This window comes from Astatotilapia calliptera, chromosome 9, assembly GCF_964374335.1.
Source record: "Astatotilapia calliptera chromosome 9, fAstCal68.1, whole genome shotgun sequence".
NCBI lineage: Eukaryota > Metazoa > Chordata > Actinopteri > Cichliformes > Cichlidae > Astatotilapia > Astatotilapia calliptera.
In genome coordinates this window covers 35,171,640-35,186,970 of record NC_137430.1, presented here as the reverse complement: position 1 = coordinate 35,186,970, position 15,331 = coordinate 35,171,640, and the positions used below count along the sequence as shown (strand labels likewise).

The 15,331-nt window shown below is 52.1% G+C and overlaps 2 protein-coding genes across 3 annotated transcripts in view; one reads left to right on the top strand and one right to left on the bottom strand.

Annotated features, from left to right (window-relative positions):
• The window catches only part of LOC145431207 (uncharacterized), a 382,620-nt gene that overhangs the window by 142,464 nt on the left and 224,825 nt on the right, over positions 1-15,331 (top strand). The gene's annotated exons all lie outside the window — the stretch shown is intronic.
• The window catches only part of kmt2ca (lysine (K)-specific methyltransferase 2Ca), a 50,155-nt gene that overhangs the window by 13,955 nt on the left and 20,869 nt on the right, over positions 1-15,331 (bottom strand). For both annotated transcript variants that reach the window (XM_080306860.1, XM_080306861.1), the window contains exons 23-50: positions 15,270-15,331; positions 15,128-15,187; positions 14,395-14,497; positions 14,228-14,319; positions 13,540-13,668; positions 13,337-13,447; positions 13,143-13,255; positions 12,677-12,851; positions 10,759-10,836; positions 10,632-10,667; positions 10,153-10,296; positions 10,033-10,065; positions 9,576-9,698; positions 7,457-7,774; positions 7,260-7,333; positions 6,664-6,870; positions 6,081-6,194; positions 3,762-5,138; positions 3,426-3,686; positions 2,947-3,332; positions 2,692-2,867; positions 2,192-2,608; positions 1,724-2,076; positions 1,522-1,633; positions 1,005-1,412; positions 798-909; positions 642-708; positions 494-557 (exon numbers count right to left, since the gene is read on the bottom strand). The exon at positions 15,270-15,331 is cut by the window's right edge and continues 48 nt beyond it. In XM_080306860.1, coding sequence (XP_080162986.1) covers positions 494-557; positions 642-708; positions 798-909; positions 1,005-1,412; positions 1,522-1,633; positions 1,724-2,076; positions 2,192-2,608; positions 2,692-2,867; positions 2,947-3,332; positions 3,426-3,686; positions 3,762-5,138; positions 6,081-6,194; positions 6,664-6,870; positions 7,260-7,333; positions 7,457-7,774; positions 9,576-9,698; positions 10,033-10,065; positions 10,153-10,296; positions 10,632-10,667; positions 10,759-10,836; positions 12,677-12,851; positions 13,143-13,255; positions 13,337-13,447; positions 13,540-13,668; positions 14,228-14,319; positions 14,395-14,497; positions 15,128-15,187; positions 15,270-15,331 — 5,705 coding nt within the window. The remainder of the gene's footprint in view (positions 1-493; positions 558-641; positions 709-797; positions 910-1,004; positions 1,413-1,521; positions 1,634-1,723; positions 2,077-2,191; positions 2,609-2,691; positions 2,868-2,946; positions 3,333-3,425; positions 3,687-3,761; positions 5,139-6,080; positions 6,195-6,663; positions 6,871-7,259; positions 7,334-7,456; positions 7,775-9,575; positions 9,699-10,032; positions 10,066-10,152; positions 10,297-10,631; positions 10,668-10,758; positions 10,837-12,676; positions 12,852-13,142; positions 13,256-13,336; positions 13,448-13,539; positions 13,669-14,227; positions 14,320-14,394; positions 14,498-15,127; positions 15,188-15,269) is intronic.

Here is a 15,331-nt window from a genome sequence, read left to right as displayed (position 1 = left end):
TCTGCTGTCTGCACAGGCTCCAGGAAGAACTGAACTTTAAACGTTTACACGCAGGCGTAAACTGATCAGAGCTCATCAATGAGCTCCTGGTCTTTCTCCTCTGTGCCTGATCCTCTTCATCGTGTTGGTTGTGTTTGAATTGGAGATTAGAAAGTGTGGATATGAAGGTTATTATAGGTCATTTAAACTGAATTAGCACATTTCTACTCTGAGCACTCAAAGCACTTTATACAACTTGCCTCATTCATCGATCCTACAAGCACACGTTTCTAACGTTCAAGAACAACTCGGGGTTAGACACTGCTCTCTCTACTGAGCTGCAGCCACCCAGGTAAAACACACAGTCACTCCAGTCATTTTTAATGCAACAAACCGAAACCAGTGGGTCTCTGTCAGATTCTGTGACCGTATAAAGCTCTCCCCGGGCTTTGTGTTAGAACCACTGCTCTGAATGTACCTGTTCAAGCTGCTCTGATTGGTTTCTGATACTCACTGCTGAACCCGGGGCCAAAGCTCGGGGGGTTGGGTTGCACCAGCTGAGGGGTCACCGTCCCCTCCTGACACAGAGAAAGACCGCAGACATGTTAGAGAAATGCTCTGTCCTGTGTGGTCAGTTACTGTGTCCGAGTCCTTCAACATACCTGTAATACCAGGTGTGGAGGCTGAGGGGGGACCTCGGGACCTGGGGCTGCTGGAGGCTGCTGGAACCTGACGCGCACACAGACAAAGACTTCAATTGAAGTTGAGAGAGGGAACGTTCACAGAGAACACTGAGGTCAGAGGTCAGAAGGTCATACCTGTTGATGACCACGGGATTCAGGCCCAGGTTTCCCTGAGACATCACTTTGTTTATGCCTTTCAAAGCCACCATCTTTGCCTTCATGATGGGGTCTGTAATGGAATCAAAGTCTGCAGGACAAAACAAGAACACGAGTTCAGCAGGGGCTTCATGAGAAAGACAGTCCAATGGTGCTTCAGGGGGAGTTTCAGGATTCTGGACTTACCCACACCAAGGAACGCAGAGTCTGTGGTGGAGCGCTGTCTGATCAGGGCCTGCATCTGTTTCTGTTGCTGCTGCTCCTGCCGCTCTTGGTCCAGGAGGTCCTGCAAAAGAAGCGGCTGCTCCTCCAGAAGCAGAGGCCTTTGTTTGTTCTGGTTCTGGACCTGGGTCTGAGCAAAGGTACCCTGGGTCTGGCTCTGCGTGGAGGTCCCCATATGTGGAGGTTCGGTCTGAGTGGTAAGGAGGAGGTGAGGAGGCTGGAGAGGCAGTGGGTGAGGCGGGCCTTGGGGGGCCTGAGGAGGCAGACTGGTGTGAGGAGACACTGAGACAGCCTGAGGGTGGGGGGTGAGTTGAGGCGAGGATGAGGGGGGCCCAAAAGGCCTCTGCTGCTGCTGGAAGACAGGCTGTTGTCCTGGGAGAGGAAGAGCAATCAGAAACAGTTCTTCCATTTCAAATCTGCTGATTAGACCAACGATTGGTCGATAACACGAGGGGGGCAGGTCAGGCTTGTGTTTGTTTACCTGTGGTCACAGGGGGCTGAACTCTGGATACCATGCCCATGGATGGCACCTGCTCCTGGGGCTTGATGGATGACAAAGCCCCTGAAACAGAACCGGAGTCCTCCAGCTTCTCCTGGAGGCAGTGGTGGGTTATTTATTATGTTCTCTTTATTGAACTAATTATTGATTAATATTTATCATTGATAAATTGAAAATGTCCCACCTTGATGTGATGGACAGAGGAAACCTCAAGTCCTAGAGCTCCCGGGGGTTTGCTGGTGGCGAGGACCCCAGGTCGAGCTGCCCCCGTCTTGCTGTCGTCCCTCACTTCCTGTTTGATCTGTCCGACCAGGTGGGAGCTGCTGTCGGTCTTTCTAGAACCACAAACTCCATCCTTCCTCTCTCCGCTCTCCTTCTCCTCCGCTGGCTCGCCCAGATCCAGCTCCTCGTTGAACATGTCCTTCTTGTCCTCCAGGTTGAGCTCAGGGTCGGCATAGGCGATCAGGTCAAACTTCCCCGACAGCAGGAAGTCATCGAGGTGGAGGTCATTGGGACCCAGGTCCAGGTCTTCTTTACCTGAAACAGAGTTAGAGGACGAGTCAGTCAAGGTGAGGAAGGATCGATAACTTGCTTCAGAACAGGTGTAATTTCTGGATTTAGCCAAGGTGAACCCAGACTCGATCGCTCATACCATCTTCAGGGTCGAGGTTCAGGTTCAGGTCAACCAGATCCTTCACTTCTACATCCTCCAGGTCCTTCACAGCCGAGTCCTCCCCTTCCAGGTGCTCCTCGATTCCATCGGCTCCCGAGAGTGCCGGCTCGCCGGTCTGAGTCAGAGCCGCCGTGTGGCCAAGGTGCTGCTGCTGAGGATCCTGCTGGTTCAGCTGCTCCACGGCGCCTGCCATCATCATCTGCTGAGCCATCAGCGTCTCACCCATCCTGGCCCCAGGACCAGGTCTGATGGCAGGTGGGTGGGGGTCTGAAGGAAGAGAGAAGGGCAGCCTCAGGCGGTTCTCTGGAGCGCGATGTCGAAGCTCAATGTAGGGCTGTCCCATGATGCTGTGCTGCTGGATGGGGAGAGAGCGAGGGAGGAAGGGCTGGGGGACACCTGAGGGGAAAGAGACTTTTTTATCAATCAAGTTCATTTTCAACATTTTTGACTGATCGGCCAGTCAGAGGAGCTGTGCTGACCTTGCATCATGTGCGGGTGAGCGTTTGGAGTCCCGTGGGGACGGATGGCGGTGAAGTCCCCGGGCACTGGCCTCCTCATCTGAACACGAACCTCCACAGCACCGAGCCCAGAGGCAGGCGTTGATCCTAGGGGTGCACGCAGGAAAGTGTCATGGAGGCCAGCTGGAGCTCCAAACCTGTAGAGGGCAGCGAGTGTAAGTCACAAACACACAAAAAACCATCAGATCTCAACCAGGACTCTTCTGCTCCTCTCACCTCGATCCTGGTCCTTGGACACCCAGCTCTCTGGGGAGACTCTGTCTGGGGAAAGAAGCCTCGGTGGGCGCAAAACCCCTCTGCTGTTCTCCTGGGAACCCTCCAGGGAACCTCAGGGCTGGAGCCCCGGCAGGCCGTATCGTGCCAGGATACGGGGGCGGAGGGCGCCCAAATGGGTCTGTCTGGACAGGGGAAGCGGTGGAGGTGGAGCTGGAGGAGTCGTCCTGCGACCAGTTGTGAAGAGGTGTGCCAGAACCAGGGGAGGATCCCGTCGGAGCAGCCGGGGGTGCAGCAAGTCCAGGAGCCGGTTCCTGCAGACCCTTCTCCTGACGTAACGTGCTCTTCTGCTGCTGCTGTCTCAGGATGAGCTCCCGAAGCCGTTGACGCTGCAGAGAAAACAGGAGGACAGATGAACTCGCTAAACACACGAGAACCAGCAACACTCGACCAGACAAACGTGGACTCACAACACCTCTCACCTGTCTCAGCTTCTCCCCTGAGTCACCAAGCTGAGGCAGCACGCTCATCGACCCGTCTAAAGCAGACATTTCAGTGGTTGCCGTCTTGTCGGTTTGCGATCGGCCTGGTGTCATGTGACCCTGCTCAAACGGATCGTGACCCGGAGTGTGACTGGCTAAAGCAGAGAAGCTCTCTTCTGATATCTCAGGGTGCTTTGGGGTGTGGCTGCTGGGGGTTCTGGGAAATGAGTCCTGTTGTTGTCTTCCTGGTGACTGCTGTAACTGACCAGAGAAAAGATGAGTAGAAGAAGACGCTACTCTGTGTCAGAGAATAGAGGCCGTGGGCTGTGGTGTTACCTGGTGGGGCGTTGGGGTGAAGGTCCCTGGGTCTCCTGGAGCCAGAGGGGATGAAGCGGAAGCTGCAGGCTGAGGAGCTAAGCTCTCGACTGGGGTTTGGCTGAATGGCTCGTGGGTCTTCTGGGGTCGTGGTGTAGAGGGCTGCTGGGCGTAGGGATCCGGCGAGGGTCGCGGTGTACCTGTGGGCTGTGCGTAGGGGTCGCCGGCCCGCTGACTCCCTGGTGATCGGGGGAAGCGGTCGATGACAGCTGGATGGGGTGTGCCCGGGTTGGAGGCGTAGGGATCGAGGGTTGGGTGAGAGGGGGACGGACGGCGGCTCATGGATTGCTGGTTGTACTGGTCTGGTCTCAGCGCAGGCGGTGTGGTGAGGTATGTGGGGTCAGAGTGGGGACGCGGCGTGCCAGGGGTCTGAGGGTTGGTGTAGGGATCCGGAGACGGCCGGGAGGTCATAGGTGACTGCTGGGTGAAGGGGTCGGACATCTGCTGAGTGTAATCTGGTCTGGGCGTGCCGGGCGCTTGGGCGTAGGGACTACGGTGGGGGGAGCCCAGACCTGACAGTGGGCTGGAGGGGAAGGGAGGCTCCTGTGAAGGAGGGGGGGCAAAACTTGACAGGTCCTTCCTCCCTGCTCCTCCTCCACCACCAAATGCCTCTTGCTGAGGGGGCATGGGGGCCTTAAACACACCACCCTGGAGCAGTTGACGACTGCATGACTCGGGCGCAGGGACTCGCACGTTCGTCTTCTGGTAGGCTTCGGCCACTCGGATGCCGGCATGTCTGACTGAAGGGTCGGGGGTGGGGTTACCTGGTTGTGGCCCGAGGCTTCTGAAGATGTCAGGTGTTTTGGAGTCGGGGGATGGAGCAGGAGAGCCTACGACATCATGGGCTGGGGAGGTGCTAAGGGAGCTGTGATGCTGCTGCTGGGAGGCTGCGGGGCCTCCAGACTGGGAAGAGGAGGGCCGAGGAGTGCCTATAACCTTACTGTAGGGGTCCCAGGGTGAGGAAGGGCGGGAGGAGGGGGGAGAGAACATCTGGGGGGAAGATGCTGGCTGGTGGAGGGGAGAGGAGGAATGTGGGGATTGAGGGAGTGAGGAAAAGCCAGAAGGGGGCGGTGCTTGAGGCCGGAGGAAGATGTCGTCCGCTGGTCCAGAACTTCCCTGCAGGAGGTGCTGCCTGGGCTGACCCTCCCTGAGACCCGGGTGAGGGGAGGCGCTTCCTCCGGTGGGCACGGGGCTGAGGCTGCCAGATTCAGGCGACTGGGGGCCTGAGAGGCGCTGGCTGGCCAGAAGCTGCTGCTGCTGCCGCTGCTCATTCTTCACCTGCTCCAACTTCTGGGTGGCCTCCATCTTGGCGAGCTGCTTGCTCTTCTGACGCATTTGCTGAGAGAGAAAAACAGAAGGGACGGGCGAGGAGACAGGCGGACACAGAGCGACAGGCGTGAGGGCAACAGGTGGAGCTCAAACACGTCAACACAGAAACACTGAGGTCTGACAGACACAGCTACGCCGAACGACTGAGGTATGACACCAGGTGTTACAAAGGGGAAACCCTACAGAGACAAAGCTGTAAACATGTCTGACTAACATGGGAGTGTATGGGGACCGACTCACTGCTGCCTCTGCTGGACGTTTTTGAGGCTCCAGTTTGTTCTGACTTTCAGAATAAAATCCCAGGAGTGACGTCCCCATAACTCCTCCAACCCTTAAACGTGATTTTAACCATAAAGCCGAGTGAAAAAGAAGCTGTGCGTGGAAACAGACTTTAATAGAGTAAGTGTGGAGCAGGTCTGGACCTGAGCTCTCCTCCCTCACATGCATGGATGGAGGACACCGGACAGAATGTGTTTGTGTGGAGGTGCTGTAAGGAGGAGTCTGGAGAAGGCAGAGCAGAAGTTTCCGGAGCCATTCTCAGCACCCCTTCAGAATAAAAGCAGTCAGCTCGCAGGCAGACTTGGGCCGCGGCCTCCAGCTCTGGGCCAGCACAGACTTGTGACGTTGTGTCAGATCAGAGCTAACCCCTCCTCTTCCTCCCTCCCTCCTTCAAATTTAAGCCGTCCTTTGGCCCAGAGAGGAGGACGAGGCTGAGGCCGGCTCCACGGCTCTGAAACCCTCGCTCAGCTCCGGGTCTTGAGCTCCGTCACTCTTTATTTAAACTGTTGAAGTTTGATGGCTCTGACTGACGCCCCATTGGCTCGCTTAAAGGCCGATTGACAAGTTCCCGACAGTTCGTGGAGCTCCAGAGTGAAGAGGTGAGGTCAGAGGGTTTCAGAGGCTCGTGGATCCAGGAAGTCTGCCTCCGACAGGTTGGCCTTGAGGTCTTACCGGAGCTGCTACGGATGCCTGGCAGGGACAATCTGTATCTGTTGGAGATTTTTTGCTTTGGGGGGGGATTTCCTGCCTCTTCTTATCGGCTTCCCCTCTGTCTTTAACCCCTCCCTTTTCAATGACATCAGAGACGTTAGTGTGAGGGAGGGCGGCTCAGCGGGCATGCACATCACAGCATCATCTTTATCACAAATACACCCCACGGCGTGCTGCCTTCTGGTTACCATGGTTACTACTGAGAGCTGGAAACCAGCGCCAGCCTTTGAGTGAGTACGGATTGTTTCTATGGCGATTTAGTCTGCGCGACGGTCTCGAGGTTGAAGCGGTGGCGTGCAGCCTGCTGACTTGTTGTGCAGAAACATTTGCGTGACTAATTTTAAAGAGCACCCTCACAGTGTGTCTACAACCAGCAGGCAGCGCTCTGTGTCCCATCATGCATTGCGCTGCTGTTTGCATCACTAAAGTGTGTTTCTGGTAAATCAGGTGTTTTCTGACTAGAGTCTGGTTGTTGGTTTCTCGCTCTGCTGCTACGTCACCATAACGGACACCTGGACGTGTGGCGCTCTCGGGCTCTGCTCACCTGTCTGAACTTCCACTCCTGCTCCTGCTCCGACTCCTTGGGCCTCAGCGGGTCCTTGAACGGCATCTCTATCTCCATGGAAACAGTGTCAAAGGGTCCCAGCGGCGCGGACAGCTGCTGCTGTGAGGGCGGGTGGCGTTTGAGCGGGTCATTGGACAGCTGCACTTTGTTGATGCGTTGAGCCGCTCGATTGTCCCGAGCTTTTTGCTGCAGAGGGAAAACAGCACGTGGTCAGAGATGGCGAGGACGCTAAACGAACGCCATCATGGTTGATGAGCAGGCACGTGGCTCAAAGTTCCTAATCTTTACAGCACTGGGATCAGATCCACTGTAATCAGTGTCCACACTGTTACAGAACAAGGACACTGTGGCAGTGTGGACACTGATCGCACCTGATCGTCCTTGAAGGGTCCGGAGCTGGAAGATGACCCTGCTGCTTCAAATGGACACCTTTGATCAACACTCTGGAAACCACTCAAAAGGACACAAGGGCCTGTTGACAGGACGAAGGTCCTATGAACAGGCTCCTATACGCTTTTATAACGTTTCCTCAGCTCTCAGAGTCCTCCACACAGTGAGGAGGAGGAGGAACTCACCACGTAGGGGGCTCTGTCCTGAGCGCTGGCCTTTCTCCACAGCTTGGTGATCTGCTTCACTCTGGTGGGCCAGTCTGATACAGGAAACAGCTGTTAGCTCTGTCAACACACTGAACACAGTGTGTGTGTGTGTGTGTGTGTGTGTGTGTGTGTGTGTGTGTGTGTGTGTGTGTGTGTGTGTGTGTGTGTGTGTGTACCTGGGTACTGCTGCTTAAGCTGGGGGAAGTTGGTGTTGCAGTAGAGCACCGGAGCGACGGTGGCCATCTCTCCCAGACTCTCCTCCTTCTCCCACTTCAGCGTGCTCCTCTGAGCCGTTGACAGCGCATCCTGCTCGCCCTCACCAGCTGGAGCCTGCTGATTGGCTGGAACTAATGCAGAGGTGGGGCCCTGGATGGGGGCGGGGTTTTCGGTAGGGAGGACCCTAAAGCTGACTGGACCCTGGACACCGGGCATCATAGGAGGAGCAGCTGGTGAGAGGCCGTTCATCAGTGGGAGGCGAGGAAACGGCACGGCACCTGAAAGGTGATCATAGGTGATTGGAAGGTTCAAAGAGAGCTCAGTCGAACCCTCAAACTGTTTTTAGGTTCATACTTATCAACAAAAACGATGGCGAGACAGCTGCAGGTCGAAGAAATGTTTGGGAAAAATGGTGGACGGTCGAAGCAAAGCGGCGTCATGAGTTTGTATCTCACTCAAACATCGAGCAGACAAATGTCAGCATAACGAGGAAACTGAAACAGTTAAATTCAGCTAACCTTTGGTTACATGATGTTAGTGACATAGCCACGTAACACGGCTCTCACGTTTGTAGTTTTTATTATTCTGAAATATCACCAACGCCTTCAGACAGAGGTCACTGTGTACCTGTGCGTGTCTGTGTGCGTGTCTGTAATAGAGATGGCACGATACCACTTTTTTATGTCCGATACCGATATCATAAATTTGGATATCTGCCGATACCGATATGAATCCGATATAGTGTTTTTTAATCAACAAAACTGTTTTTTAAATATCTTGCTGCATTTTGTATAAGTTCATACTCAAGTTTAAAACAACAACTACACTAAAGCTATTCTGTTATACCTGTATGCAAAAAAAAATATTTCATAGTTCAGCAATACTGATCAATCTAATAAACTTAGACCTACACCATCCTCCCTATTCTGGTATTTTAAAGAGTACTTAGCGTAAATATTAAGCAACCTAACTAATAGGGTTCCAACTCCCAGCAACAACAAAAAGAAATAAATAAAAAATAGGGAACCACCCCTCACGCTCCACCTCATGATGCTTAATCGACGTAATCAACCTTAATTTGATGCAGTGTGAAAAAAAAATGCACAGAAATCAATTATTTTTCAAGAAATATTAAATAGATTCAACATCTTTCTTCAACAAAATTGCAGACTGCACAGATGGTACCTTCCCAAAGGAAAAAGTACTATAGCTTACTAGGGTATATATATTAGACTTAATAGTCACTATATACAGTAATTGACTTCTATTCATTTTACATCAAATTAAAACTTTGGGTGTCAGATAATTATTTATTAAAAGCTCGACATTTTAAATGAGAATAAGAAAGAAAAGTATGTCTTTGTGCCCCCTTTTCCCTGTTATTGCCCTATCGGCCCCCCTGGCTAAACTTTGCTAGATCCGCCCCTGCACAGTTACCAGCGTCAGCTACGTAGAAAAAGATCCTCGAGTAGAAAGTAATATTAAATAAATTCTAACAACAGCTGATCAAGCTTAAACGTGCTGCTGTTGTTCAGCCGCTGGTTTCCTCTTTCTGGTGCAAAGTGGGCCAAAAGCAAACTAGAGACACGGACTCGCGACAGAAAAGCTGATCAGCTGATCATTAAGCAGTTTCATGATTGAAGCAGCAGCAGAAGAGGCAGTCGCTCCATATATCGCTTGTTAAGCTTAACGCAGGAATGCTTTACAAACATTCAGAGATGGACTTACACACTTGCTTTACTTCTCTCGGGATAACTTTGTCGGAGATGAAATGCCAGGTTGCTAGCGAAGCTCCACATGCTATCCAGACCACCGACAGGTCCTGCATGCCACAGCCGCTCTATCACGTGATGCATACTGCTCCGACGTGCTAACGTTCTGAGGTGAGTTACGGCGTGTTGCAAGTTTTGTGAGGTGCTTTCGTGATATTTAATGGATCGGATTACATTTTTTATTTTTCTCCGATATCCGATCCAGTAATTTAGGTCAGTATCGGACCGATACCCATACGTAATATCGGATCGGTCCATCTCTAGTCTGTACCTGTGTGCGTGTCTGTACCTGTGTGCGTGTCTGTACCTGTGTTGTGCATCTTGCTCCCAGCAGCCGCATGTGTGTGCTGACTCTGCTCTGATTGGCTGCTGCTGCTGTCTGGACTGAGGACAGCAGTGAACACCTCCTCCACGTCCTTTCCCTCCAGCTCTGCGCACACACACACACACACACCAGCATCGGTCAGCATGGATGACGTGACATGAGCTTTCAATGACAGCGTGATGGTGACGAGCACCGACTCATCAACGGGACTAACGAGGTCATGACAGCGTCACTTGTATCCATGTGATGCTGTCTGTGCAGAAGCAGCTGCTCAACATTTAATAACGAATACGTTTGAAGCCAAGTGCCAACTTCCCTTTTCAGTCGCTCTGCTGTCAGCTGACCTGTCCCTGTTTCTGATTGGTCAATCATCTTAGTTAGATTAATAAACCCTTGGCTGACGTATGGCGCTGACGCCCACACAGGTGCTCGGTCTTACCTGGGATCTTGTAGAGCTTGCTAAGGATGGCACCTGAAACAGAAGAACACTCGTCAATCAGCTGCTCTAGAATCTGTGAGCACTTCCTGTTTCCTGCTTCTCAGACCCTCTTCAACTCACCATCAGTGACCATCTTATCAAGCTCAGGACTCAAGATGGCGTCCAGAGGCTCTTCCTGCATTGCCCTCTGGACACGCCCACTGCTTCCCATTGGCTCAGAAGTCAAAGAGGCATCATGCGCCACAGAGCTGATGTCCAGACCTGCTGAGAGAGGGGAAGGGGGTTAAATAAGAGAGACAGATGCATGGACAGACTGGAGGTCAGCAGGAAGCAGCAGAAGAAGAATGAGTCTGATCTCTGCAGGAGAAGAAGATGATTCAGGCCGTTATATCACAGGACAGGAGGAGGAGAACAAACAGGAGCAGAAGAGGAAGAAAAGTTTCAGAAGGCTCCAGGCTGTTGCCTCTGCTGGACGTCAGAGGAACTGCAGCCGTTTCATTTTGTAGTTTATTAAATTTATTTTGGCCGTCCAGAAACACAAAACTGAACCAAAGTGAGACGGAGGAGGAGGAGGAGGAGGTCTTCCTGGGGAGTCTTACCAAATGGAGACGGGGAGCGCTCCACCTGGAACTGACCTGGAAACAAATACACACAGTTATGGTGTGAGCTCTTCTTCGTTGGTGTGGTCCCTGAGTGGGCAGAGGGTGAAGGGGCTGATGGGAGTACCTGTGTGTCCGGTGGCGAGGATGTGAGGGTCGGTGTTCAGGATGTCTGACAGATCCACGAGACCGCCATCCGACCCGGCTGGATGGTCACACACACACACACACACAAACACGATTCACTCACAATTCAGAAGCCCGAGTATATGGGCTCAAAATGTGGTCATAAATATTTTGTACTTGTAAAAAAGATTTGTGTGTGGACTTAGCCCAAAAAACCCTGCAAGTTACAACTACGAATTTTGACCCTATTTTTCTTCCTTTAAGCTGATTGGTCAATGTCATGTCAATCACAAATGAAACAATCCAATCAGAGAACAGATGGGTTTGGCTGTCGGAGGGGCGCTTTTTTGAACTGCAGGTCCTTGAAGGGTAATCTCTATATAAATATCCGATAGCAGCTAGGTCCCCTTACTTTCAGCAGCTGTTGAAAGGATAAAGTTGTGCTATATCAGTGGTTAGAAATACATTATTACTTTAGGATTAGTTTAACACAAAGTCAGGGCTGACCCGGGACCATTGCTGTGAGTCACAGTGCGCAGCATAAAAGTCCTTTCACATCGGACGCAGGATGTGCTGCTAATGCTAACTGCTAACTAAAAGCAAAGGATCCAGAATTTGTTGCTGGCTGCTGGGCTCTGTGTGCAGCAGCTCTACCTGCACTAGATGCACCTGCTCCTTGTCTTTTCTATCTCTGACTTTATGTGAACTACAAGAGTTTCTGGGGTTTTTTTTGCTGGTTCTTCAAATGTTCAATAAAAACATGTATGCTAATTCATAACGAAGAAAGCTTTGTAATGAAGACTGTCATTTACAGACTCAGCAGTCCATCTGCATCTAAAGGTCAAAGGTCACTCTTTGAGGATGCCAATGTTCACATTTTGGACAGAGAGGTTTGAAAGAGGAGTGAAAGAAGCATCTATGTCCACTGTGAGCGACCATCTTTGAACAGAGGCGGGGTTTACGACACCAACTCTCTGCCATCTATAATCCAGTTTTGAGATCCCTTCCCAGACGCCTTAACGCCCACTCACATCCTGGGCCATCTGACCTCAGGAATTCGCATGATAAGGTGGGGCCAGGTTTCACAATGAACACACCCGAAACTCTGGCTGATTGGGACCCACGCCCAGTTTCCCACCTTGGCTCAGGCGATTAGAGGATCATCAGGGGGTCCTTTTGTCCCTCTGTGGGGGGAAACTCCCACTAGGTTTATATCTGGGACTCTCCACCATTTGACCTTAGAACTGAAGAAGCTTCTCGGATGAGAGGTGAAACGTCTTCAAGTAACTTAAAGAAGTCCAGACGCTTTTCTTTGCAAGCTCCTTTGACCACGATGACCTGGATGACTGAGAACCTTCACAGACATGTCATTTACAAAACACTGCCCCCACCCCGCGTCCGCAGCGCTGTTGAAAAGGCTGTGGAAGTCCCTGTATTAAACACGTAGACCTGTGACACAAAAATCACCAAACTCTGACGACCACAGACTGTTTTCCTTCGTGGTGATGAAGGAAAACGCTGGGTTGGCATGTAAAAGGGCATTTATTCCCTTCAAAGACCTGCAGTTCAAAAAAAGCGCCCCTCCGACAGCCAAACCCATCTGTTCTCTGATTGGATCGTTACATTTGTGATTGACATGGAATTGACCAATCAGCTTAAAGGAAGAAAAATGGGGTCAAAATTCGTAGTTGTAACTTGCAGGGTTTTTTGGGCTAAGTCCACACACAAATCTTTTTACACATACAAATCCTGATTTACAAGTACAAAATATTTATGACCACATTTTGAGCCCCTACGAGTAAAGGTCATGACACTTTCTGTCCGTCAACAGGAAGTGGCATCATCCTCTACCAAGCTCCTCAGCCAATGATGAGTGAGGATGAAATGCTGATAAAAACGTAAACAAAGCAGTAACTCACGCAGCGCTGCCACCTTCGTGCTGGCGCCAGAGAGGGGAGGGGCCTGAAATCCAGGAGTTGGGCCTTTCAGGTTACTTGTCGCTGGTCTTGGTTGGCTACTGGCTGCTGCTTCTGGCCCCGCCCCCCTGTCCACCTGTCGGCTTCGATCGAGAAGATCTCGACCAAAAAATGCCTCCTGGAGAGAGGAGGAATCAGCCAATCAGAGTGCAGGGATTCTCATTGTGTGTGTGTGTGTGTGTGAGTGAGAGAGCGAGTGTGTGTGTGTGTGAGCAAGAGAGAGAGAGAGAGAGAGAGAGAGAGAGAGCGAGTGTGTGAAAGAGCGAGAGAGAGAGAGTGAGAGAGAGTGAGTGGGTGAGAGAGAGCGAGAGAGAGAGAGAGCGAGTGAGAGAGCGAGCGAGCGAGCGAGAGAGAGAGAGAGAGTGAGAGAGCGAGCGAGCGAGCGTGTGAGTGAGCGAGCGAGCGTTACCTGCAGGTAAGAGGGAAAGGTCTCCTCCAGCTTCGTTTTCTTCTTCCTGTACCTCTTCTTCGACTTCTCTGATGTCTGGTCAGTGATCGTGGGTGCCATTTCCATGGCAACGTCTGCAATCAAAACACAGAGTTTGTTTGTGACATCAGCAGTGGGTGAAAGGTGGGCGTGTCCACAGGCGAGAGGCGTCTCACCTTCATCCCGGCCCGGCAGCATCTCCGTCGAATCCTTCCTGCACAGCTTGATGCGGTTTGGACCCACCCCTGCCTTGGCGCCACGCTGACGCACCATGAAGCCGCCGATACCTGAGACACATACAAACACAGACTGGTTGGCATGGAGACATGTCCGCACAGAACCCTGCTCTGACCTATCCCAGGCCCCGCCCCCTCTTCACCTGGCCTGTAGGGTTTCCGTTTCCTCTTCTTGTTGCCGTCAGCGACATCGGGCTCCTTGGTGACGTCATCGTCTTGGACGTGATCTCGTTCGGGGCTGGAGTCAGATTTCATCTCGCAGTCGAGCGGAGCTGCAGTGAAAACATAGTTAGCATTGTTTTCAGCCCGTTTAAATAGAGTTCATGATGGCGGTGCTAACGCTGAAATGATGTCATATTCACAACCACGGCGAGCACGTTTATTCACGAGGTCACAGAACACGACGACTCCGCCCACAATCCTAAATCTAAACAAACAAGGTAACCTTGGTTACATATGCAGACTCTGAAGAGCGTCAGTACACCTGCTGACAGGAAGCTTTAGCATCATGTGACTTTAAACCACCCAACCAATAACACAGTCTATTAACAATGAGCACAGGAAGTCAGACAGAATCACATTCAAAATAAGAGCCTCTGCAAAGACTGAATGACCTCCTTTGATCTGATGCTGTAAAGTCAGAGAAGAAACATGAACCTGAAGGCAGCTCAGCTGGGTCAAAGGTCAGCAGTCCAGCGAACTCGGCGTGACCTCGAGCACAACACGAACTTGCTCGTGGCTAAAACACACTTCAGCCTGCAGAATGAAGCCATGCAGGTCACACGTTCAGGTGAGAAACTCCACACCTGAGCAAGCGTAACGGTGACTGACCTCTGCCATGGTCCAGCTCGGCGTCCACTGGGGTCTGCAGGACGGACACGCTGTTCTGGTTGATGATCCTCAGCTTCAGTTTGGGTTTACACCTGCAGACAGGAAGCAGAGCGTCATGCCCGCCCACATCGACCTGACGGCGCAGCACGAGAGGGCGGCGGCCTTACCTGCGCCACCTGCGCGGCGACGTCAGAGGTTCGACCAGAGACTGCAGGTGAGACAGGCCCGACTCGGTCAGGCAGACCCCGTCCTGAGCGTACGTCTTTGAGTCTGCAAACAGACACGATTTTCTCTTCATCAAACAGCTTTGCTTGGATCAAAGCGCTCAGACGGAAACGTTCTCCAGGAGCACAAACGACCGCCGTCCGACCGCTTTGATCAGAAAACACCAAACTTTCATGACCTCCTCACGTTGTTTGCCCATCCCAGGACCCCCAGTGTGATCCACTTCACTCATGTGTGATGAGCTGCATTTTAAGCTGCTTCAGTTTGTTTCAGATGGGAGAAAAATCAATGCTTTGGATGTTTGGAGACATGAAACAAACCAAAAACTGACATCATCACATCAGGTTCCCTCAGAGCTGAGACACTATGAAAGGTTCATACGTGAGCTTTACTGCCATCCACAGGGCCAGACTCGACCCTAGGAGGGCTGCTTCTAGCCCCCAAGCCGTATGTTTGACACAAGAAGAAAGCTCCCACGAGGGAGGCTGTTTGGATCGCCCCCTAGTGTCTACAGAGTGAATATCTGCACAGACAGGAGACCATCAGACGCGACCCTGGATCCACCTCAGTGGTTGTTTCTTATCAGAGGACAATCTGAGCCTCCAGTGGAGGCGTGGGGGGGCTTGGATTAGGACCACGGGCCGTTGCTTGACTACCACAGAGTGGGGCACTGACCGGGTTCCCTGATCCTGGAGACGATCTGAGCCATGAAGGGCGCCAACAACTCCGTCCTCCCTGAAACAGACACACACGTCAGCCTCAAGCTTCACAACAAGTGTGTGTGTGTGTGTGTGTGTGTGTGTGTGTGTGTGTTCACCGTAGGGGCTGCGTCCGTGCGTCCTGCACAGCGAACAGTCAAATCCTTCGTCAGCAGCGGCC